This window comes from Drosophila tropicalis, unplaced genomic scaffold, assembly GCF_018151085.1.
Source record: "Drosophila tropicalis isolate 14030-0801.00 unplaced genomic scaffold, ASM1815108v1 contig_593, whole genome shotgun sequence".
Taxonomy (NCBI): domain Eukaryota; kingdom Metazoa; phylum Arthropoda; class Insecta; order Diptera; family Drosophilidae; genus Drosophila; species Drosophila tropicalis.
This window is the reverse complement of record NW_027173070.1, coordinates 16,241,471-16,265,879: the sequence shown is the minus strand read 5'-3', so window position 1 is coordinate 16,265,879 and position 24,409 is coordinate 16,241,471. Positions and strand designations below refer to the sequence as shown.

The window sequence follows — 24,409 nt, the reverse complement described above, 5'->3', positions numbered from 1 at the left end:
CTAATAGTTAGTGAGAGAATAACTATCCATTTCTTCATTTTCATTTTTATATTTATTGTTATTTATTTTATTTAAATTGAAAATTTTATGTGTTTTGGTGGTGGTTAATGGAAATCAGAACCCCCTCTTGTCGAGCCCATGTTATTACATTAACAAAGTTGGCAGTCCTGCAGTGAATGTTCTTGTAACAGTGTCGGAATGAGTCAATGTTATGTTTAACTCGAACAAATTCTTTAATTAATTACCAAGGACCTTATTTCAAAAATAAATATGCATTTTTGTTCAGTTACCGAGTGCAATTACAAAACTCTTTGGCCGGGCAACCTTCGGCGCCATTCAGCGGTCCATGCAAAGCAACAGACAGGCAGAAATGGATGTTCACTGTGTCGCTACAAAACTGCAAGGCACAATAATGTTTTGCGCCATCAGCGTTTGGTTCACGGTGGGAAAGGAGCCGTGGTGAGGATCCAGAAACCCCAGAAAACTGATTTCCAGCCAAAACCAGTGCAAAAGCAGAATCTGCACTTGTCTTCAGAGCGAGAGACAGATTTTGAACAAGAACGAAATTTGCAATACCAGCTAGATTTGGAGCAGAAGCTAATTTTTGAGGAGAATTTGAGAATAAACCAGGAATTAGAGTTGGAGAAGGATGCTGCGTTTCAGAATAATAATTTGGAATCGTATTTACCACTGGACGAAGAGAGAGAATGGGAGTTGCATACAGAATTGGCTGAAGACATGGTCCAAGAGCTAGAATGGGTCGAGGAGTTAGTATTGGAGCAATGCGTTGACTATGATTTGCCAACTCCTCCAAATAACAATGTTATTATATGGCCGACAGCAGCGCATTGCGAGTCTTCCTACTATAAACGACCAGCTTCTACAAGTATGCATTTAAAAACAAGTATTTTTTCCCTTATTAATTCAAACTTATTTTAGATTATAGACTTTCAGCGGTTTCTACAAGTCTGGAACCGTGAAGAATGCGTTGACCATAGCCATAGGATGAACAAAGCCATTAAGGAGATTCCAGTTTGAAGTCACTTGCCATGAAAAGCGAATTGCCAACAAAGTTTTAGTTGAATCTACAATGTTTATTTTTTTTTAGGCGCAACCACACAAAGTTTGTGTGTTGAAACTACAATTTTAAATTATTTTAAAATTGGATTACTGTGATAATCAAATAAACAAAGGGCTTAGACGTAGTAAATCTATACTCATATAAAATAAATAAGTAAATTGTTGAAGTTTTAATTCTATTATTTAAAAATTTAACAAGAACTGTTAACAATTTAACAGCATCATTCGAGAGCAATGTTCTATCGTTATCGTTATCGATGGTATCGATTCGATACTGGACCGCAAGTCCCAGACATTTTTATTTTATAATTTGTTAAAGAAATTTTTTTTAAATTGCAGAACGCAAACTAACGCGGCGGGTAGCATACATTCATACGCACAGCACAAATCAACATTAAATAAACGCGGAAAATGTCCGAAGTTGAAGCAGTGCAGATTATTGCGGAGTCATTGAAGCAACAGGTAAAATTTTCATCTTTTTCCTATATCTGTTTTTGGGCTTTTTTTTTTGTTGTTGGAGGGAAAATGCAAAGTGCAATGTGGACATAACTGTAGATGCCAAGAACAGATCGAAGGTAACGGGAGGTAGAGAGGAATTGGAGTCTTATCTGGCAACTGCTTGTGCAAAGTTCAAAACACTCAAAGTTCTTCTTCTTGTTCAGGTTCTTGCTGCTGCTGTTGTTGTTGTTGCTACCAGGGAGCTGTTTTGTTAATAAACGTTAACAAAAAAAAATACAATGTAGATACGAAGCAGCGGATTTTGATAAAGCAAATGTTGTTCCAAAGGTTTCAAAACCGTGGCCAAAAGCGAACTTAAGATTGTAAATCCAACGATTACTCTAGTGTTTGTTGGTGGGCCGATTAAAATCAATAAAAACAGTGCTTTCGACCTCCCTGCAAAAAAAACCACACAAAACAGCAGCCAAAAACGTGTTTAAATTAAGCACCTTACAGTGTTAATCCTATTGGAAAACTTCGCACTGATAAGAATAATATCATGTTCATTATACATATCTTTGGTTATATTTAGAAGCGGATTAAATGGGCTGAAACCAAGCAGAAGGGGAAAGATTTGCACGTTTAGTTGATTCAATATTAGGAAATTCGGTGACCATTGGAACTACTGCACATTGGGTTAAAGGGCAAAAATTATACATACACACTTAGTCTCATTAGCAAACAAATAGATATAAGACTAATTGTTTATTTCCTTTCTATAAATATATCAGACTATATAGAATCTTCTGTCGGTAGGCAATTGAAATGTTTGTTTTCAATTTGGAGCAAATTAACATAAGTAAATATTATCGTTATTTTCAATCAAATGTATTGAACTGGATCAAATTCTTATAGATATTCAAGCAGGTTAAAAACTGCTTCTGAGACAAAATTTATTCTTGATTTTTTAGTGTTTAGCAATGTAACTGAAAAAAATTACAACAAACATTTATTTTAAAATGTTTTAAGTAATCTTAAATAAATAAAATCTATCACCCAATAAAAAAGTAAAAAAAACTTAGTGATTAAAAAAAAAAAATAAAAATAAATAAACAAAAAAATTAATTAAAAAATTAATAATTTAAAAAAAAAAACAATATAATAAGATAGCAGATATTAAAATTTTAATATAATTTTAGATACAATATAAAATCGAAAATAATAAAATGGAAAAAGTAATAGAAATAATTTCCAGTTGGAACTGAACCCAGACTGGTTGAACATTTATCAGATTAAAATTTTTTATAATTTATAGTCATAATTTGAAAACGAATAGAGAAAAGGAATTACAATGCCTTTTGGTTGGAACAGAATTTAAAAACATTGTCTTCGAGTTTATAGTCGAAACTTCAAAAGGAAAATAGAAAAGGATTAGAAATGCTTTTAGGTTAGGTTTTCTAAAAGATCCAAATTGTCGAGAATTTTCATTTGTTTTTAATATTTTATTTATTTTCCTTATTTATTTGTTATAAAATCTTCAGTAATTCACTTCGATTTAGGCTCAATAATTAGTACACTTCAAATCAAGATTCTTTTATAACTTCTTTATCTTTAGCAAGTCATTAAAAAAGAGTTTTAAGAAAAAAACGACAAAAATAAAGAGTTCAGACGAATTTTTTCTTTGAAGGCAGTACAATTACTTTGTTAACACTTTGTAATTCGTAGATTAGGGGAAATCTTTACCTTTGACGATGTCATTACTTTCCACTTAATTTCGTTAAGAAGTGATTACTTTGTTTCGTATAAAAACTCTCTAATAAATATTTAAGATAAAATTCATAAAGATAATTTCTCGTCAATTAAGTACCCTGCTTAACCCCTTTTTCTAAATAATTCTAGGTTTTCGTTCAAATGTCTCTAATCTTTTGCTTTATCTATTTGTAGGGTGTTGACTATGTGTTCGGCATCATTGGCATTCCCGTGATTGAGCTTTCGATGGCCTTTCAGGCCGCCGGCTTGAAGTACATTGGAATGCGCAATGAGCAGGCCGCTTGTTATGCAGCCCAAGCCATTGGCTATCTGACAGGCAAGCCTGGAGTATGCCTGGTTGTCTCTGGACCTGGTCTTTTGCATGTGACAGGTGAATTAGCAAATGCCGCTTGATTTCTCTTTCAAATTTAACTCATTTAGCCTCTTACCTTTGTTTTAGGTGGCATGGCCAATGCACAGGTTAACTGCTGGCCATTGATTGTCATTGGTGGAGCCACGAATCAGGATCATGAGGGTATTGGTGGATTCCAGGAGTGCCCACAAGTAGAGCTATCGCGTCCCTATTGCAAATATGCAGCTCGCCCACCGACTGCAGCTCTAATTCCATTGCACGTGGAAAAGGCTGTGCGTTATGCAACTTATGGTCGTCCGGGTGTGGCCTATTTGGATTTCCCTGGCAATATTTTGCAATCGAAGGCCCCGGAAGAGCGTATCTACAAATCTTTGGCACATCCAGCTGCACCATTGGCCTATCCGCCACATGATGACGTCATCAAGGCCGCCCAGTTGCTGCGTCAGGCCAAGCGTCCATTGGTTATTGTGGGCAAGGGTGCCGCCTATGCTCATGCTGAGAATACATTAAGGCATTTGATTGAGAACACCAATTTACCTTTCCTGCCCACACCCATGGGCAAGGGTGTTGTATCCGATACGGCTGCCCAATGCGTTTCATCAGCCAGAACACTGGCTCTTCAGAAGGCCGATGTTGTCTTGCTTTTGGGTGCTCGTCTCAATTGGATCTTGCATTTTGGTCGTGCTCCACGTTACGACAAGAATGTTAAGTTCATTCAGGTGGACATTTGCCCCGAAGAGTTGCACAATTCGGTGGTTGCCTCTGTGGCCATCCAATCAGATATACGTCCCTTCGTAGAGCAGCTATTTGAGCAAATGAACGCCGTTAACTTCCGTTTTGGCTACGAACAGGACTGGTGGAAGCAATTGGCCGCCAAATGCAAACAGAATCGTGACACGGTCCAACAGATGTCATTGAATACATCGACACCGCTCAATTACTATGCGGTCTTCCATCATTTGCGTGAGCTCCTGCCCAAAGATACCATCATTGTGAGTGAGGGCGCCAATACCATGGATATTGGTCGTTCAATGCTATTGAATGAGCAGCCACGTCATCGTCTGGATGCTGGTACATTCGGTACCATGGGCGTTGGGCCCGGTTTTGCTGTGGCCGCTGCTCTCTACTGTCGCGATTTTGCTCCCGGCAAGCGTGTCCTGTGCGTCGAGGGTGACAGTGCGTTTGGTTTCTCGGGCATGGAAATTGAAACAATGGTCAGATATAAATTGCCCGTGACCATTGTTATAGTAAACAATAATGGCATTTATGGTGGCTTCGATAAGGATACATTTGAGGCCATACGCAGCGAAGGTGATCTCACGCAAATGTAAGTGACAAAAAAAGTACACATAATCTCAAATGGGCTTTGGTTATTATTGTTTTGTTTTCTTTTTTGCAGAACTCCACCCTCCGCCTTGGGAGTACAGGTGCGTTATGAGGAAATGATGAAAATGTTTGGCATGCAAGGATATTTCTGCACCGAGATCGCTCAGTTACAGTCAGCCATTAAGGCTGCCAATCAATTAACGGACAGGCCCACCATTATCAATGTGGCCATTAGTCCATCATCGGATCGTAAGCCGCAATCCTTTAATTGGCTCACAGAGTCCAAGCTGTAGGATAATTTCAATCGATTGATTAGTAATTAAGCACAAAGTTCCAGCATTCCTTATAAACAAAATTTATTGCCACGAATTTTTCTTGTATATACATGCAATTTTTGATAGAAAAAAATGTGCAAATTGTGTGTGTGATTTTAATTATTCGACTTTTTTAGCTCCTCCTCTAGGCCCAAGTAGGCCAAGAACCATGTGAAATCCACAAGATTTCCCTTGTGCAGGAATGGCAATTTGGGACACAATTCAAAGGCGATATTGAGGGGTGCTATGTCCGGGACATCATTCGCATTCATTTTGAAGAAATCCAAAACATCTCGCACCTCAATCTCACCCTGACTGTTCCTTTGTAGCACTTGTAAAATATCCTCAACCAATTCCAGGCTAAAAGGCAAACGGCAACCCCGCAAAGTGGATCTAATCTGTGCTTTTGATAGATATGGCTTACATGTGGGATTTATGTGACTAAAATTTAAGGCTATCATCTCCTCAGCATTGTTGCAGAGGGAACGCTTCAGTTCCAAATGGGCAGCTGCTCGTACACGATTCCTATCACAATTCGGAGGCGGTGACTGCTCAGCCGAAAAATAGCGACACACGGTGACTATTTCATGATTGAGCAGCGACTCTTTGGACAGATACGAGAGCAAAGCACTCTTCAATGCCTCATAGCCAATTGTGGTATATTCACCAAGATCACCATCCGGTTTGCAGGACAAAACAAATTCCTTATAATCCGGACGCACTGCATCGCGTATCTTTTGCATAATTGAGCGAATATTGGCCACGGGAAACTGCAAGACAAGAGAAATGGAAATGCATTCCAAAGTAATTTTATCAGTTGATGATAACCCACCTCGTTGGGATGTTGTTCCATATAGATTAAAGTAAATTCATCTGCCGAAACTATGTGAAAAATGTGATCCTTCATACTCAAAGTGGAGCCAATAAAAAAATCATAAGCCTTGTGATACTCTGGTCGCTTGGAGCTATATTTCTCTTGTCCTGGCAACGGAACCCTTGCCCGCTTTAGAAATTCACCACCCATAAAACCAGAATTACGACGCGCCACCTCATAGATCTGGACGGTGTCATCGGCCAGAAAGTAACTAATGATAAAGTTACGATCCAAATTATCCCTTATGGCGGATATCAATTTGGCTCCAAATCGCAAAATGCAACCATCGAATTGCATTAGTTTCTTAAAGTCGGCATGCGGTGGTTTCGGCTCCACAGTTAGACAATTGCCTTCCGAATCTTCATAGCTGCCCCAGCCATTATAAGGAGGCAGACGACGATTATGGACACCTCCTTGAGTAGATGGACGCACATCACTGAACTCTGGCAACGGTTGCGGTGTGAAGTCCTGAATGCCATACTGCAATGATCCAACAAAGAGATAACAGACTTGCCACATAAACTCCAAACGATTCTTACCTTCTCTCTGTAATAGTTTTGAGTAAACTGATCACAACTGGTGATAACTACGGCACGTCGAAAAACATTCAATACGGCCCCAATTTGCAGATCCTGATCGGTATAATAATTGATCTGCTTCTTGCCCGTATTCAATGGATCGGCCACATAGCGTACATCACGCATATTGCTACCCAGAACATTGAGCAAAGTAACCGAAGTCTGTTGGCCCGGCAATTGGAGTCCTGTGAATTCTTTTGGCAACTTGCCACGTCGTAGAAAAGTACTCGGTCCTTCACGTCCCGAATTTTTGGGAAATTTCTCCTTTATATCTATAGTATCGTCTGCCAGATAATAACATATTTCCAATTTACGTACATCTCCGTATTCACTGCGATCATTCCAATAACCCTGAAATTTTAATACGTGCCTATCGAACTCCAAGAACTGAGCAAACGAGTGACGTTTCGGTAAGGCACTGGCGCTGGCATTCGCCGTTTGTTTCAGTCCAGAACGTTTACGAATTTCTGTCGTCGGATCACTGGGTAAACAAAATGATTTAAGAAGTTATACTATATAATAGGGGAAGAATATTATTCTTAACAATTGTGTTGAATAGAAATTCCAAAAAGTATAAAACAATTGTAAAACTTTTTCTAGAATTTTAGCATAGCAAATGCAAAAATAAAATTTTGGCATATGATATTATGATAACGTAATTTTCAAGACAAAATATGGGCAATTCTACGCCCACAAAAACAGTTTTTTTTTTTTTTTAGAAAAAGTTTAAAAAATCTTTCAATAATTTTTTTTATTAATTGGATAATTATTTTTTTTACTATTAATTGAAATAAAATACCATAAAATGTTCAAATTTTAAATCGACAAATTTTTATATTTAGCAATTACCGCTCAATTTTTAATTATGTCTTTTTTTTAACTACCTTGCTCATTTATGAAATGCGGAATTTTGTTTTGATCCCATAAAGTATTTATTTTGTTATTTAAATTCTTAATTTTTTAAAGATTGTTGCAATGTTTTTAATATGACTTATCAACTTTGAAGTCAAAGCTCAAAGGCACTAATATTTTTGTGAACACTGCTGTACATATCTAATTGTAAGTTCATCCCATATCTCAGACCTTATGGTCCTTACAATATGGATAGATCTAATGTATAATATTCTTTAAAGTATCTAAAGAACATTTTCGGGGCAAATCCGATTGAAAATTTAAGGTTTTTGTAATTGTAGTTATTGGATTTTAGTACTAACTGAGGAATTACTTAGATAACTTAGAAACAAGTCGAAAGATAAGTTAGAAACAATTTGAAATTTATTCATAATGGAAAGCAAACACATTCATGATATTGATTATCTACATACAAAGTATTCGGGCCTATTAGGTATTGTGTGTCAGTTTTGATATTTAATACATTTATGCATAAACCAACAACTATGCGATAAGAATACAATCACTAAGGTTTTTTTTTATTTGTGTTTTTGGTTTTTTGCGATTTGGTTTATTGTTGATTACAAGGCCAGGTTAACGGAGAATGACTATTTAATCAAGGGAACACGATTTGAAGGAATTCTTGAAATAACTCTACCTAATTTTTGATAAGTCATTCTAGTATTAACTTATTAATCGAAGCTACAGTTTCTCATATTGTCAATTGTTTGGAATTTCTACTCTAATTTATTGAAAAGTAAAAAGAACTAGTTTTGGTAGTATTAATCGCAGAATATGGTGACATTCAAACACTATTTGGCTAAAAATGTTGTTGCAAAAAATACCCATTTGATAATCCACTTCCAACTCATTGTACTTACTTGGGTTCCTGTTGGGTTTCGGGTACAGCAATGCCAGCACGATTTAGAAATTGCCTGGTGAAGATGTCACAACCGCTTATATGATAATTACGGTCAAAAATCTGTACATCAGAGTCCACATTCAAGTCGAATATCGAAATGAATTCACGATCACTTGGCGGTGATTTGGGTATACGTTGACGATGGACTAGACAACCTTGTGGTATACCCGAATTCTCCACTTTTGGTTCGGTCACTTGCATGGTGCCATCTTCCAAATAGAAATAGATCTTAACCTTACGCACTTGATATGGGGCATGATAGATCTCGGTTAAATTCTCCTTGAAATAGGCATTGAAGCATAAAACCTGCTTATCATATGCCAACCAGGGTGGAAGTTTGGTAATAACCTTTGGAGCCCACAATGTGTTCATTTGCGAAGGAGCTGGCGGGCATTTGGGATCGACCAGAATGCCATTGGGCTCTACCAACTCAGGTTCACGGCGATCCGAAAGCATTTGTATGCCCTGATAATGCATCAAGGACTGTTGTCGCGGATGACGTCGTTTGCTGTACTGGATGATGGAATGCTAATTGTTAACATTTGGTTCAACTGGAAAACTCTTTGGTAGAAACTCACGTCATAGAATTGGGCCCCGGGCAGAAGAGGCATTCCCGGAAGTCGTAGCATTTTGACAGCTAATTTTGAGATTGCAATTTTCTAAAAACTTTTTTTTGTATTGTTTTTCGCGTAATTTTGAGTTCCAAAAATTTTGATTACATTTATATTAAAAATATGAAAATCTGTGGCAGTTAAAGCTATGCAGCTGAATTTTGGTCTGTGAAAAGTGTTTCGACATTTCCGCAGCTGTTCGATAAATGGAACAAACAACTGGCACTTAAAAATCCTTACCATGGCAGCCTGCAACTAGTGGCGGTAGCTATGGAGAGTTTAACTAAACAATGGTCGGAATTCCTTAAATACTTGTTTGGTATTAGTTAAAGCATTTCGTATAGGTCTTCCACTGTGTATCAGAAAAGATGAATTTAAGTATTGAAAAAGTTGTTTTTTATTATTTATTCTCTTAAGTTTTGTTGTTGTAATACTCAACTAGTACTTGGGTTAAAGTTTGCTAATGATAGACCTGCGTATATAGTATATATTATGACTTTATTTATGTCTATATACCAAATAAATGACACAAACATCGTAGTCGGCGCCATGTTTAATAACATTTAATAGGGTATAGGATATATGTACAAACTTTGAACAAGATTAAAGATTTTTACCCAAATTCACCGAGAAGTTTGATTGACAAACATATGTATGTATATGTAGTTTAATACTGATAGTACAGAGAAAGAAGTCTAAATCCAAAAAAAAGCATCTTGAAGACATGAGCTACATCTAGGGATGGGTCCGGACTACAGGAGAAATTGCATATATCCGTAACCCCATTTCTCTAGATTACCTAATTACCTAATTCTTTATTTCGAAATATCTTAAATATCTGATCCGGCTCAACTCTTAGTTAGCTTAGTAGTCTAGAGACTTGACTTTAAAATTCAACTAGAGTCAATATCCCGAAAATTCTATACAATTTACCTTTACTCTTAGAAAACAACCTTTTTTTTGTAATAATCTAATAGTGGTATTAGAGATATCTCAAGCTTGGTGTTTTTCTTTTTGACCGGAACTATCAAAAATTAAGTAAATAAGTCGTCTCTCCGACTTCAGTATGCCATGCACCAAGTGAACAAATATTTCAAATTTCGAAAACCAAATGAATGTCTATGAAATTCTCATCTCTTATACCAAATTTGGTGACTTTAACTTTGCTAGTTTGCGATAAAATTACTAAAATCACCCTTCATTAGGCGTAGGGGCGTGTGACCAAAAATAAAAGTAACTCTATATATTTACATATTACACGAGTCTACATTTTAAATTTGGTGGCTCAATGTCTTATAGTTTCTAAGATCTAGGTGTTCACACAGACGGACAGCCAGGCACAGCTATATATACTCGGCTGTTGATCCTGATCAAGGAAACTTTATGGAATCGGAAAAGTTTCTCTCTGCCCGTTTTATACATTTTGGCGACATCAATATACCATTTCACTCTATGGGTGCATGGTATAAAAAACACAAAGACTTGACTGCCTAATTTTTAAATTTATAATTGTTATATAATTCATTACAATCGATTTTCGAATAAGTGGAATACATAGTTGTCATAAGTCACAAAAATAAAAAGAACGTATGTGAAAGAATGTATGTATTGTAGAGACAAGGGTATACAAATGTATATTTAACTTTTTGGCTTTTATTTTGCCTTCTAAAGATAAGAAACATACATTTTTGGACTCATGTATGCATAAGATTTGTATTATAATGAAGAATGTTACGTCGTATAAACTTTCTTATCCAGTTCTTCAGTTAAACCTCGAACATAAAATTACAAACTTGAGGCTTGATATTTTTATAAATTTTGTATGCTTATATCAGTAGAGTTTTGACTTGCAATCTAAGTGAACATTGAAATGTTTCTAAAAATAATTCAACTATTTTGCCTATTTCTGGCTTTAGCACAATGCGAAACCGATAATGACCAGTATATAGAATTAATGAAAATCAGGGACGACTACTGTGAGGATTATTGTGCCAATGAGTGTAACAAACCTGTCAATAAGTACGATGTGGCTAAAACATGCACCATGGATGGAAACACCATAGTAACTGACAGATATTGGATCGAATTTGAAGATTCAGTAATATCTTTGAATTGGCATAGAGGCCCACTAAAATTGCAATATATTAAAAAGTTAAATATCGAACATAATAATTTCAAAGTGGGCGATATAAAGATATACAGAGAGCCTTCAATTTATAATGACAAAGTCCGATCAATTGACTATATGAAAGCTCTTAATGTTAATTATTTAATACGATTTGTGGAGTGTGAAGAAAGTTGTACTGGAAATCACATTTGGGAGTATTATGTTGATGTTAACTATGGACCAAAAACTACATACATTGCTACCCATTCATCAGATAAAGAAATGTTGAATAATTATTTATCAATAAACATGAAAAAGTTAACTGAAATAAATTTTTATAATTACTTTTCTCACTATGCCCAAAAGTTCATAAACTTCAACGATTACACTTTTGTGAATAATTCTCAAATAGAAATTATAAATTTTAAAACTCTAAATTTGCAAAATCTGAAACCAAAAACCTTTGACTGCTTAGAAAAACTGAGAGAAATGAAAATAGACAACTGTACTTTGGAAAATGATAATTTTTTCAAGTTCGTATTATGTCATACCTATCATTTTTTTTCTTCCTAATGTAATACTTTCATTTCAGCTCGCTGGCTCTCAAAAACAATTTAGAATCGTTAGAGTTTAAAAATAATAATAAAGGACTCAACATCAGCTACTTTGAAAGTTACAAAAAACTTCAATATATCAAGGCTCCAGGAGAATTTCTAGAAGTCTCAAATACCAATATAAAAGCTTTCGTGTGTGACAAGTCAGAGAGATGCAAATTTAATATTGGCACAAATGGCAAACGTTGTCCAAAAAATTGCAATTGTGAAGTTGTTGGCTCTTTAACCATCAACTGCAGTTCTTTACAAGAGATACCTGAAGTTCTAGAACTGCCTATACCAATCACAGGTGCCATATCTCTGCAATTGGACTTTAATCAATTGACAAAGCTCCCTGAAATCTCTATGGGAGAATTTGAGAAGATTTGGCATCTGTCTCTGGTGGGCAATGCTCTAACAAAATTAACCATAGATCAGTTGCCTCCTAATGTTAATATTCTGGACATTAGCAACAACAAGCTAACGTCCCTTGATGACAACACGACAGAATTCATAGCAAATCTGACTAGTATTAAACTGTCTGATAACCCTTGGCAATGCAGTTGTAAATATTCCAAGTTTCTGGACTTCTTGATGCAAAAACGTCCAGTGGAATATAAAGCGGCTTTGAGAAGATGCAATGGAGGAATCGAATACCCTGATAAATGTCTTTCCTGCAAAGATGATGATAGCCAAATGTTCACTGTAAACTGCACTGAAAGTGGATTATCTGAAATGCCTCTATTGTCCGAATCGAGTAATCGCTGTGACCTCGATGCTAGAAACAATAATATATCGACACGAAGGAAGAATCTGAGAGAATCTTTGATCAGTAGATTAAAGTCAAAGCTATACAAATTAAAACTTTTTATATCGGGTAATCCATTGATTCGTGATTGCAATTTATCAAAACGCTTAAATGCCATATTCCGGATCTGCGATCAGCTAAGTGCAGTAATTCCGGTTTAGTTGTCGATAAGATGAAGCAAAGGCTTTCTGGAACTCCAGTTATCTATGGATAAATAAGTGGGTTGTTTATAATCATAGATATCATATACATATATCATTATATGTATCCTTCCTTTGATTATCCGAGCAAGGAAAACATATTTATAAGATTAAATGGAAATTCATTCTAAACTAATAGAATCTTTAATGTAATATTGTCTTGCAACATTTTATTTTTGTAATTTAAAAAAATCATTCTATAATCATTGAATAAATATAATTTTTCTTCGCCAGAGTATGAAGGGATTTATGTGTATATGTGTGATGGGCTTTAATTCCGTTGATTCATTTGCCAGTTTCTTAACATTATCAGATTCTAGATAATCCTGCAGAGAGCAAATATCTCATATGTCCTTTGGGGAATCAAAACTAAAGTGGCAAAAAGGACCTTTGTTAAAAAATAACTAACGTTTTTGCAACATAATAGTCCTGCAGGAAGCTGCTATTTGGGTTTAAACTTGCTGCAAAAGTTTAAATATCGAATATAATTGTGAAAGGAACTTGAAAATTGTAGAAAGCATTGTTTTGATTCATAAGGTAGGTATTCAATATGATAAGCTCCAGTCTGAGCCGCATCTAGCATCCTCCAAACAGCTCATCCACTCGAGATATTTGGCAGGTATCACTTATCCAAAACCCACTCTAATCACCTTAAGTATTTCCCACAACTCCGACTTAGAGTTATTTTCACTGTCGTCATTTTCAAAAGTTCTGAGAGCATTGTTTCCATTAGTCATTCGATTCGCAGTGGCAGAAATCCTGTTAAAGACTAAGTTTTAATATCCTTTTGCAAGAACCTCAAAATATATAAGTGTTTTTTAAATGTTTTCTGAATGGAGTAATCCTTATATCTTATCTAAAAAACTTAACTAATTTTCTCAGGTTACAACAATTTTGTCCATCATAAGAAAATTATAGAAAATATGTAACTTTTACAATCCTTTTTTTTATTTTCTTAAAAGTTTAAGAAAAGAATTAAATTCAATTTCTATAACTTTACCCTCTTTTAGGTCCGATAAATATTAAGTTATACGTATGTTTTTGAAGATCACCTTTTGGCCATCGATCGTGTATCTTATTGTTAGCTTTATTTGAAAACCAAAATGAATCACTTATCTCTCCATAGTGCGACTTACATTTAATGCTCAGATTGAAAGTAAGCTCAAGTCCTAATGATTTTTTAGAGAGTCTACATTTGTTGTTGGTCTGGTTCTGATGGTATTCGGTGCAGACGTTACGTGTGTTAATTAGGTTGACATGTAAAGAAAAAAGTAGGGAACCCGCAGAAGAAGCACGTGTTTTTTTTCTTTCTTTTTCACACCTCTCAAACTCTAGTTTCTGAGAGTCTAGTCTGCTTTGTTTTCTTTTCTGAGTTTAGTCACAAACAGCTTCGGTTTACAGATGCCAACAGATGACGCAGAGATCCACAGCGCGGTAAAATGAAATTAATGTAAGGAGTTTCTATTCAAATTTTGTAAATATTTTTTAAGATAGAAAATTCCTTTTTTTAGAGCCCTAATCTCTTGGCTGATGTTGGCTTTGGAAGCTGTACAGGGAATGAGTGCAAATCTTACCACATGGCGACATCATCGCAGACAAAAACGTTTTCTTATCTATCAGAATGGAGGAGTTGTTAAGGCAAGACATTGAAATAATTCCCACGAAAGTTTGTTTTATGATTTCAATATTTCTTTCTGCAGCTGGTTACTGGTTGTGCATTTCCTGTGGATTTTCAAGAGAAGAAAGTCTGGCGTCAATTGGTATGGCTTATGAATTTTCATTATCAATTCAATGAGCCACAGACACCTATTTATTGGTGGAATCTCTGGAATAGTAGCAATAGTGCACGTAATTTAAAAAAATCAAAAATCATACCAAATGCCCCCAAGAACTCTCAAGTGATAGATGAGCCGCAATTGTTAGTATATAAATTTGCAGAATCCTATATGAATCAAATTGGACAGAATGGTACGGCTTGTCTAGAGCGTCTTATCTGTGAGAATGGTCAGATTCATGAGCATACTGGACTCTATGCTCAACTATTGCATAGATTATTAAGGTAATTTGTTTAGAATTTAATCGATTTAGTCGAAAAAACGTAACAAATTTTCGTATTTTGTAGACCGCACAAGTCGCTGGATCCTCGATTTGTGGATGCCTATCAGATGGGTAGACATGGAGTAAATTGTCGTCATGCTTTTCCCGAGGCCTTTCATTGTCTCTTGGATGATTATGTTCATGTACATGAACGTGGTTTAACGCAAAGTTTTGTTTAAACACCATTTCTAGACTTAATTTATAAGAAAAAAAGGCGCCGGTTGCCAATGAAAACATATTAGTTAGTCCCTGTTTTTGAATAACATTTATAAAATGAATTAAAAATACAATAATTTTTTATATACAACATTTACAATTTGAAATGAATCAAGCTTTATTTATTTAGATCCTCATCATCGTCATCCTCATCGTCGTCATCATCATCAGAGACCTTCCAGTCGAGCTGATAGTATTTCTTATTATTATTAGATAACCATTGAAGTGCACAATTTTGTGTGCAAAAATTACAGGTGAAGATTTGTTTGGAAGTGCTACCACGTCTACGGATGAAATAAAAGTAAAAAAAAAGGCTTAAAGAGTTTATAAGTTAGTAAGTTTCTACGTCACTGCAATCTGCTAACTATGCTCGAGTAAACTTTAATGAACTAAATTTGTTTTGACATCTTCCATCGTCAAAATATCTATTAATAATTAACCTTAACTGTGATTCTTGTGGTTGTGATAGGTCCATCTGCTATGCTCTAGATACATGAACCGGTTTAACTGGATTAAAAAATAACAAATAGAAGCAGGGAAATAGTCTTACCTCTTGACAACCATAAAGTAATATGTTGTATACAGACATCTCGAGCAGTTGGAAGTCGTGCATCGGGCAATGGCACCATTATTGATATGCGCACTCATATAGGGTTCTGGCAGTTGGCGATGTAGTGCCAAATTCTCATAGACAGGTAAATGACGATTAACCGATTGCAATGCATGCAAACAATCATCGTAAAGGGTTACACGATTTTCAGTCGAAGGAATTGGATAGATTCGATGTGTGCCAACTGGCAACAGAAGTCGCGTATTTGTCTCTAGTTCTCGCACCCAAAATAGCCCTTTGCGGCGAATTTTTCTATAAAAACCAATGTCAGAGATAAAGTAATTAAGTAAAGTTAATTAGTAAGCGGAAAATTAAAAAGGGATATGAGAAGAAGAGAAAATCACGCGGAATAAAACGTAATAAGTGATCACTAAAGAAAATATTGGCAATTAATTAAAGAAATCAATTAAAAACATGTTGACAGATTTTAGTATGGAAAGTGGATAACGAGAAGGAGAGAAAAATTAAATAAGTTTAAGTTTAAGTTTAAATTTAAATAAATTTACGTCCCAAAAAAAATTGCGAGAAATTCACTTTTTTTTTTATTTGCGGGGATGGAAGTGGGCGTGGCCAAAATTAACTCTATTTATTTACATATTTCAGGAGTCTACCTAGCAAATTTGGTGGCTCTATGGTCTCCGAAATCTAAGTCTTTATACAGACGGACAGACAGATATGGCTAAATCGACTCGGCTGTTGATCCCGATCAAGATTATATATATACTTTATAGGGTCGGAAAAGCTTCTCTCTGCCTGTTGCATAAATTTTGACGACATTAATATACCATTTTACACTATGGCTGAATGGTATAAAAAGATAATATTAAAGGTCTAGTTTAACCTTTTAAAATAAGCAAATTCGTTAAGTCGCGATTTGAGTACAATATTTCATCCGTTTTATAACATATTGAACTATTTAATAGTATTGGGTAAATATTGCTCATCCTACTGAACATGTACAATTGTCCTTTGTTGTTCAGTTGATCATTTTACAGTTCATTTGTTCAGTTATTAACTGCTTCACTACATTCATTACTTGTTCAGTTGCTCATTGCTCGCTTCAATAAGCGTTTCGATAATTACATTGATTTTTTAATAACATATATGATCGAAATATGAACAAAGAAGAATAAATGAGATAAAAAGAATAATTAGAAGAGAACATGTTCGATTGTTCAGTTTAGTAAACAATTTCCCTTTTTTAACTCACTCATGAGTAACCCAACACTACTGTAAAGGAATCATTTACGGATGAGCTACCCAAGTGTAAAAATAAAATGTGCTTAATAAAAAATATTGCAATAAAAGATCATTGAGATCGTTGACTAAAAATGTTAGTTGGATATATGAAAGTAATAGATGAAAATTAGAATTCTTTTGCTTACATGGGCGTAACTCTCTGTCTGTTATCATAGAAATTCTGATAGAACTTCTCATAGACCATGGGTATATAGTTGACGGAGGTGTTGTGAAAAATTCTCACATGGTTCATAAACTTGGATAGAGCTGCTGGTAAATAGATGAGAGAACAACCTGTCAAATAAAATGTAATCAATTAATAACTTTTGGCAGAACTGTCTAAGATAATTCCTCTTACGATCGGCAATAAGAGACTGCAGCATAGGTAGATTTGAAATGCGATCGGGTATATGAATAAGGGCCTCATTATCGCTAACATTCAACTCGTTGAGTCGTATGCATTCGCTCAATTGCAGGGGAAGTCGCTGAAACTGATTCTTGGCAATGTTCAGCTGTTCCAAATTGCGCAAACTGCTCATCTCTGAAATGACATAGCTAATGGGTAAGGTAAATACCAATCGATGTTTCTATTCACTTACCCACTGGCAATTCGCTCAGCTGATTGCCAGACACATTCAATTGTTGCAAACGCAACAAGAGACCCAATGTCGAGGGCAGTTCTTTGAGCTCATTGTTTGAGACATCCAAAAATTCAAGATTCTCCAATAGATAGATATCCACAGGTAATTCATAGAGATTATTGCCAGCCAAATGAATGAATTTCAATGTGGTTATATTCAAAAGCCATTTGGGTATAACTGAAATATAGTTCTCTTTAAGATAGACCTCTTCGAGATCCTCATATAGAAACAAATCCATGGGCACATCCTTGAAATTCAAATAACTCCAATGCAATATGGTTTTATTCATTTTTATATAGCGTCGTTACACAATTCTCTAGATTAAATTTGTTGTTTGTGGCACACACATACACACATATGTATATTTGTTTTTATTTGTGTTTTAATTTTTGTTGTTGTCTCTTAATTATATTTATATTTTTTACGCGGTCATGATCAACATTTGGCATCATCACCCACCAAACACAAACTAATGCCCCAGTCCCAAAAAAAAATCGGCAATAGCAACAGTTTGCCCCTTCTGCTACGGCAGCCAAAAAGATTTCAAAGTTTTCATTTGGCTAAAATTGTCTCATTTTGTATTTTTTTACGTTTGTATTTCGCAATTTACTCACAAACACCGTTCACTTGGCGCCTCAGTCAATATTTCTTTTGGTTTCGTCTTGTAATTTTCAAATAATCAATTTGAACACTTTTTTGTTTTTAAAATAATATAAAATATAAATACAACAACTTGTATACACATATCGTAAATTTATTTTTACGTATACGTAATGTATGCCGCTCGCCTCAAAGTATGCAATTGCAACTGGAAAGGCGGCCCAAATGTGCCGGACGAGCTTTTTTTGCCACTGACATTGAATTTTCAGTGTGCATTGATTTGCCGTTTCTCTTGTTGTTATTGTTTTTGTTGTGTTGCAGCCTCAAGGTCGTTGTGGAAAATCAAGCTTTTAGGTAACTTTTGTTCTAAAGGGCAAATGTTGATGGGTTGATGTCTTGGCTGATCTAAAAAAAATGGTTCAAACTTTAACTAATTAACATAAAATGTAAGTGACAAAAAATTAACGTCGTGTCGCCTGAATCCTTAAATTTGTATGAACTCTCAAATTTTTGCAAGGATTTCGATTTATTTGATTAGTTTTCAAGTATTAACGGGTTATTTTTCTGTCAGCAAACGGACCAGACGTGGGCTGTAGACTACGAGTGAGTATTAGACCTCATCCGAGGCCACAAGACTACCAAAGTTAAGCAAGTGAAATACACCTGAGACAAAATAGTCAAATGTCGGCGATAGAATGATAAATGTGTTTCGGCTTAAGTGATCCCTTTACTTTCTGAAGCGTCGATTGGTCGAACATATCTCTCTCAAGACAAAGCGTCCAACCTCTCAGGCAACTCAGAAAGGCTGAGATTCAAACCAATGAAAAAAGTATTCTAAGAATTCCTAAGGGAATGAAATGCAAATAAAGTTCATTCCTTAAAATTTAAATGATTAGCATAGCATATGGACTAGATCCTGATCTCTAGTTAAATCCAGATAATATCTGTCGGAGCATCTAAAATAATGTTAAAGGAATCTTTTATCTGAATAATTCCTCAAAAAATATTCATTATAAAAAGTTCTGCAGAATAATCCTCTATCGTTAAAATCTTTTTGGAAATATTCGACTTACGGATCAACAAAGAATAAAATACGAAAAACATGCAACATACAGCATTTGTCCAAGGTTTGGTCTTATGTATCTTAGGGACTTCCATGGGCCTGAAAAATGGAGCCCTCTGGAATCGTTTGTCTTTTAAATTGGCTTTATTTTAGGGATCTAACTGGGTCCGTTAGGTGAAGACAGTTTTCGGGATTAGTTGCCCTCTTTAAATCCATTTTGCAATGATTATTTGGGGCATCTTTTGAGCTACCTTATAATCAGGATTCTAAATGTTAATGCATATACGGCTTGGTAACAAGATCTTTTGGGAAAGTACTTACTTTATACACAGCTTGATGGATTCCAATTTTCCTGATTGCAACAGACACAGGACCTTTTAAATATAAAAATCATGAACATTCGGTCATCTATCTATCGTTAAAACTTAAATAATTTGAGAATCATTATTTATCTGGATTAAACGCAACTCATTCTAGACTCTCAGACTTTTTAATCGTGCCTGTCACATTTTCTAATCTTGTCTCTTGTTTTCATCAAGTAGGAAAGTACAAGTTTTAAAGGGGTTTAAAATCGACTCATCAATGTGATTTCTCTTAAATAGTCTCCCAAATGTTAGGTTGAAAAAGTAGTTGACTATACAGACTAGGCTATTTGCTATTAATCAGAAATATATACATATACCTAATAGAATCCTGAATGTTTCCTTTATGCTAAAAAAAAGAAATATTCGAATTTTGGATTCACCAAAACTCATCACAAACTGCAGTTAGTTTATATAGAAAATTTGCTTTATTCTTGTTACTAGCAAATCGTATGTTCAGAATAAATAAAGCTCTAGACCGTTTATCACAAGAGTTAATTTCGTGGGGAGGGGAAAGATTATTTACATTCCCGATTTAACATTCACTGTCAACAATTTAAAATCTCGGTCGCTAAGCAATTGCCATTTATAGCCCAATATCTGAGAGATTTCCCTCTCCATCGATTCATAGGAACGGGAATTACGTTTAAGCCACAAATAGAATTCATCACTCCATTCGGGATGGCGAGGCCAGTCGCTGCGTAAAATAACAGCAAATCGTCTAACATGTAAATTACGTAAATTTTTTGCAGTACGAGCAATTAGTAGGAGAGTTGCAGTAGAGATTTTTTCTCGTATAATCTGTTGGGTGAAGGACTTTGTTAGAGATATGTAGATAGAGATGGGTAAACTGAAAACACTCACCAATGTGTCCAAATTATAGCACTGTCGACACATCAGCATAAGCAGGCCATCGATACGATTGTGAAACGGTTTTGGACTGGTAAAACGCGGCAGTAATTCATGTCCATAGACGGCCAGAGTGTTCTTATATTGATCCACCATGCGAACAAGAAGGTCAGCACGAACACGTGCCTGCGGTGCCCAATATGTGATGCTGTGAACTGGAGCCTCGGGCTGAAGGACTACCTCGCCATCGGTCATATTCTCTAGCCTCAAATGGACGCGTAAACGTGGACTGGTCTTTTTCAGATTGCGCCAGGCTTTAACTCCACAGGCACTGATGGTCAGATAATTTGGTGTATAGCAATTTTGCAGCAAATGCAAATGACGCAGTTTTGTATCCTCCAGCAAGGACAACACGTCGTCATCAATATTTTGTGGTGAAATGGTCAGCACCTAAGAGGGGTGGGAAGGGAAATGGGGACAAAGAGATTGTTTGATTACAAAAGCTGGACAAACTAGAGAGCTTCATGTGACAGCTACCTGTAAATTGAGAAACATTCCAACATGCATTATGGGACAATGCATTGTCGTCACATTGACTAGATTAAGGACACGCATTTTGGTGCAACAACTGCAGACGACTTCATCAAGCAAATGTTTGGCCTCGAAACGTTCCAAAACAAAGTCAACCAATTTCAATGTATGCAAATCAGTCAAACGTAACAACAACTCCTTGAGACCATTTAGCAATTGTCCTCCAGTGCCAAACAGCTTAATACCCTCCGGATCATTGGGCTGTGACATGTTGCAAGGAAAATTATAGACCAGAGCACGTATACGTCGACCCATGCCGATTAGATCTGCTTGTGGATTCGCCTCGTTGGCCTAAAAGAAACACAGATTACAATCAAATGGAATATAAGCACAATTTCATTCATTTCATCTTACCTTATCCATGCTCCACGATAGCATAGTCATAAACTGATAGATATTATTAAAACTATGCCATGGACGAAATTCAATGCCTCGCAAATGTTTCCCTATTTTGGCCAAACAATTCTGTGTCCGCATGTGATCCAAACAATATTGCCAACCAGAATAATAATTATATTTTGGGCGGGTTAATGTTCGATCGTCGACCACAAAGTTATTCCAAACTGTGGGCAAATAGAAGGCTCTGTACCATTGACGACAAACCTACAACAAAGAAAGGAAAGTAATAGATGAGTTTTAAATTTTTTAATGGGTCAGTGTTCCTTATAGAATTAACATCCCTTTGGGTAATTCTATCCCTTCGATCTTCGATGCGTTACTAAAGTCTTTACAGAAAGAAAAAAACACTTTCTTATTAGCATGAAAAGTTTTGCTGATAATGTTTTGTTATTATACTCTATTATTTCTCCTTTAATGGGATCTCATTTCACTAGTTCAATGTAAACGATTCAGAGGCGACTGTAAAAATTGTATACAAACAAAGAAAACGATCAAATGCATTTTAAAGATTCAGCAAACTAGAACCTATTGTTTAAGATCTACCTTAAGTACTGAATCAAAGGCCGAGATTGAAAAAGAATATGTAAAAAATCAGTGTCCCTGTTTGCTAGCCTTAAAAACATTTCTTTTCTTAATTTTTTAAGACACTTTTAAGTGTGTAGTCCATAATTATTGCTCTGATTTTTAAAAGAAAAGGCAACAAATTAAAAAAAAACGTTTACAAAAGAAGCAAGTAGTAAAAATTATTGAACATTCTCTTTGTTAGACCAATTAAAAACGTATACCAAATATATAAACATTTCATGGAAAACAACAAACAATATTTTCTGTTAACAAAAAAAATTAATTTTTTAATGAAAAAAGTGTAAAACATTGTAAAGATACCAAAAAATCGAAACTCAACTAGTTTGTAAGTAGGGAATTCCTATATTTAGTATGAGCTTTAAATATTATGTATAAATTTCTAGTGATAGTGTATAAATAACGAATCAATGAACTCATCAATAAATATCAAATATCAAAAACAGCATTTGCTATCAAAATAAACAGTATAGCAAATGCTGTTTTTGATATTTGATATTTATTGATGAGTTCATTGATTCGAAATAAACAGTATTAGATTCTAAAATTTAATTTTTATGAAAGATTTTCTATTTTTCGAAACAGTGGATCCTTGAGTGAGTTCAAAATATATTGGGAAAACTAAAATTGAAAACATAGTTGATATTATTTTGAACCTAGAGACAGAAAAACAAACCTTTGTTTAAGAAGATAACAAAAAGAAATAATAATCGCACATTAAATATTTAATAAAAAATGTTTGACAACTGGCCTAAAGATCTACTTTTGGCAGGTTTGTCGATTTCAAATTGTTTATAAAACTTTTTAAATTACAAATTTGTTTCAACAAGTGTATACAGTTAATTACAGTTAATTCTGAAATGAGCAGGATGAAAGTTTTTGTATGGTAAGAAATAGTAGTTTTAATAACTGTCACTTGTATTCGTCAGTAGTATTCGCCGTCACTTTACTCCAATGTTAAAACCAATGTTATAAGTAAAACATAGCTCACAGCTACAAAAATGACGTTTGGTTTGCAGATGTTGTGCTGACACATGAGTAAATTTTATACATTTTGATCAAGCATGGTTTATTGATGAATAATATTTCGTTTCCCTGTTTTTGTGGTTCCTTTATATATGAAATATTCTTTCTATGGAAATTAAGAATTAGATCTAAGCTGGCTTCATTTTAGACATTATATCATACACGTTTTCGATTATATATACTATTCGATTTGACAGATTCAAAAACTACTACTCCTCAAGACGAATGTATATTTAAGACTTTTGTGTATAAAGCTCAAAGGGCTATAAAAGGCTAACAAGAATAAATATTTTTCTTCATCGAGAATCACTCGAATCACTCACATCTCATTAGAACTTGATACCTACCAAACTGGCATAATAACGTTCTTTGGGCGTTAGATATGTAAAGATTTCTTCAAGTATTAAATCGGGTAGATAACACCAATTTGAATAGACTCTTTTGGAGTGATCTAAACCATTTTTAGTCTCATCGTCGTCATCATCATCCTCATCGATGTCTATATAGCAGGCTGAAATCAATTGATAAACATATTTTATATCAATTCTCAATAAGTTTTTTATTTTATTGTATTTTTTACCTTTTTCATTCTCATCAATTTTCCAGCCAGCCTTTTGCATAACTTCAAATCCAGGGGCTTTGCCTCTGTTTCCAGCGGTTATTGAAGACATTGTTGTTGTGTTTTTGCCTTCCTATTCCCTATATTTAACTATTTATTATGAGTTTTTGTTGATATAACAAAATATTTACAGCACAAAATGCCGCACAAAACTATATGCACTCTAAGTTTTGAAATTTATTTTTTTGGCACAACGTTCTTTATTTTGGTGTCGCTTATTTATCCGATTTATTTATATATATATTTATATCTCGCTGTCGTTTGTATATAGTTTTGCTTTCCTACTCTTGGTATCGGGCCGTGCCGGGCATTGCATTCAACCGCTTCGCGTTTGGCACACGACTGCCGTCCATTTGCCCGATACAGTTGTCTATTTTCGAGAACCGAAACGAAACAGCACAAAAAAAAAAACACGCACAATTTTCAGTTTTCTAGTTTTCGAAATTGTTAGATTCTCGCATCCTACATGTAATTGCTGTCTCTCTGACTGTCTGTCAGTGCTTTTCCCATTTTTTTTTTTTTTTTTGGTTAATAATTTGTAGCTTTTGCTTTTTCGTTTCTTTGGTTATAATTAGAAACCGGCGTCTTGGGCAAGGTCTCGGGGCCTTTTGTAACGAAATGTGGCATAGAATTGGGGCAACTTGTTGCGAT

The 24,409-nt window shown here is 35.1% G+C and overlaps 5 protein-coding genes and 1 long non-coding RNA gene across 6 annotated transcripts; 3 read left to right on the top strand and 3 right to left on the bottom strand.

The window, feature by feature from the left end:
* Positions 1–178: 178 nt before the first annotated feature.
* LOC137577126 (uncharacterized) lies at positions 179–1,210 on the top strand. The gene is made up of 2 exons (XR_011032369.1): positions 179–886; positions 940–1,210. It is a non-coding gene; the product is annotated as an uncharacterized lncRNA (long non-coding RNA).
* A 135-nt stretch (positions 1,211–1,345) lies between these two features.
* Hacl (2-hydroxyacyl-CoA lyase) lies at positions 1,346–5,335 on the top strand. Its single transcript, XM_068290548.1, has 4 exons — positions 1,346–1,542; positions 3,463–3,658; positions 3,728–4,967; positions 5,040–5,335. The coding sequence occupies exons 1-4, from the start codon at positions 1,492–1,494 to the stop codon at positions 5,257–5,259; spliced, it is 1,707 nt and encodes a 568-aa protein (XP_068146649.1). The 5' UTR covers positions 1,346–1,491; the 3' UTR covers positions 5,260–5,335.
* Efhc1.2 (EF-hand domain containing 1.2) lies at positions 5,306–9,529 on the bottom strand. The gene is made up of 5 exons (XM_068290547.1): positions 9,124–9,529; positions 8,505–9,058; positions 6,694–7,213; positions 6,113–6,634; positions 5,306–6,050 (listed from the first exon to the last, which is right to left on the bottom strand). Exons 1-5 carry the CDS (start codon positions 9,172–9,174, stop codon positions 5,397–5,399), a joined length of 2,301 nt encoding a protein of 766 aa, XP_068146648.1. The 5' UTR covers positions 9,175–9,529; the 3' UTR covers positions 5,306–5,396.
* A 4,746-nt stretch (positions 9,530–14,275) lies between these two features.
* On the top strand, positions 14,276–15,140 carry LOC137578215 (uncharacterized). The gene is made up of 4 exons (XM_068291881.1): positions 14,276–14,298; positions 14,376–14,502; positions 14,565–14,923; positions 14,987–15,140. Exons 1-4 carry the CDS (start codon positions 14,276–14,278, stop codon positions 15,138–15,140), a joined length of 663 nt encoding a protein of 220 aa, XP_068147982.1.
* Positions 15,141–15,211: 71 nt separating this feature from the next.
* On the bottom strand, positions 15,212–18,464 carry LOC137577257 (leucine-rich repeat protein soc-2 homolog). Its single transcript, XM_068290678.1, has 5 exons — positions 17,626–18,464; positions 17,385–17,567; positions 17,173–17,320; positions 15,728–16,039; positions 15,212–15,461 (listed from the first exon to the last, which is right to left on the bottom strand). Exons 1-5 carry the CDS (start codon positions 17,954–17,956, stop codon positions 15,296–15,298), a joined length of 1,140 nt encoding a protein of 379 aa, XP_068146779.1. The 5' UTR covers positions 17,957–18,464; the 3' UTR covers positions 15,212–15,295.
* Positions 18,465–20,101: 1,637 nt separating this feature from the next.
* LOC137577148 (F-box only protein 39) lies at positions 20,102–24,179 on the bottom strand. The gene is made up of 6 exons (XM_068290542.1): positions 23,720–24,179; positions 23,487–23,650; positions 21,487–21,735; positions 21,079–21,423; positions 20,557–20,991; positions 20,102–20,493 (listed from the first exon to the last, which is right to left on the bottom strand). Exons 1-6 carry the CDS (start codon positions 23,808–23,810, stop codon positions 20,215–20,217), a joined length of 1,563 nt encoding a protein of 520 aa, XP_068146643.1. The 5' UTR covers positions 23,811–24,179; the 3' UTR covers positions 20,102–20,214.
* Between the last annotated feature and the right edge of the window lie 230 nt (positions 24,180–24,409).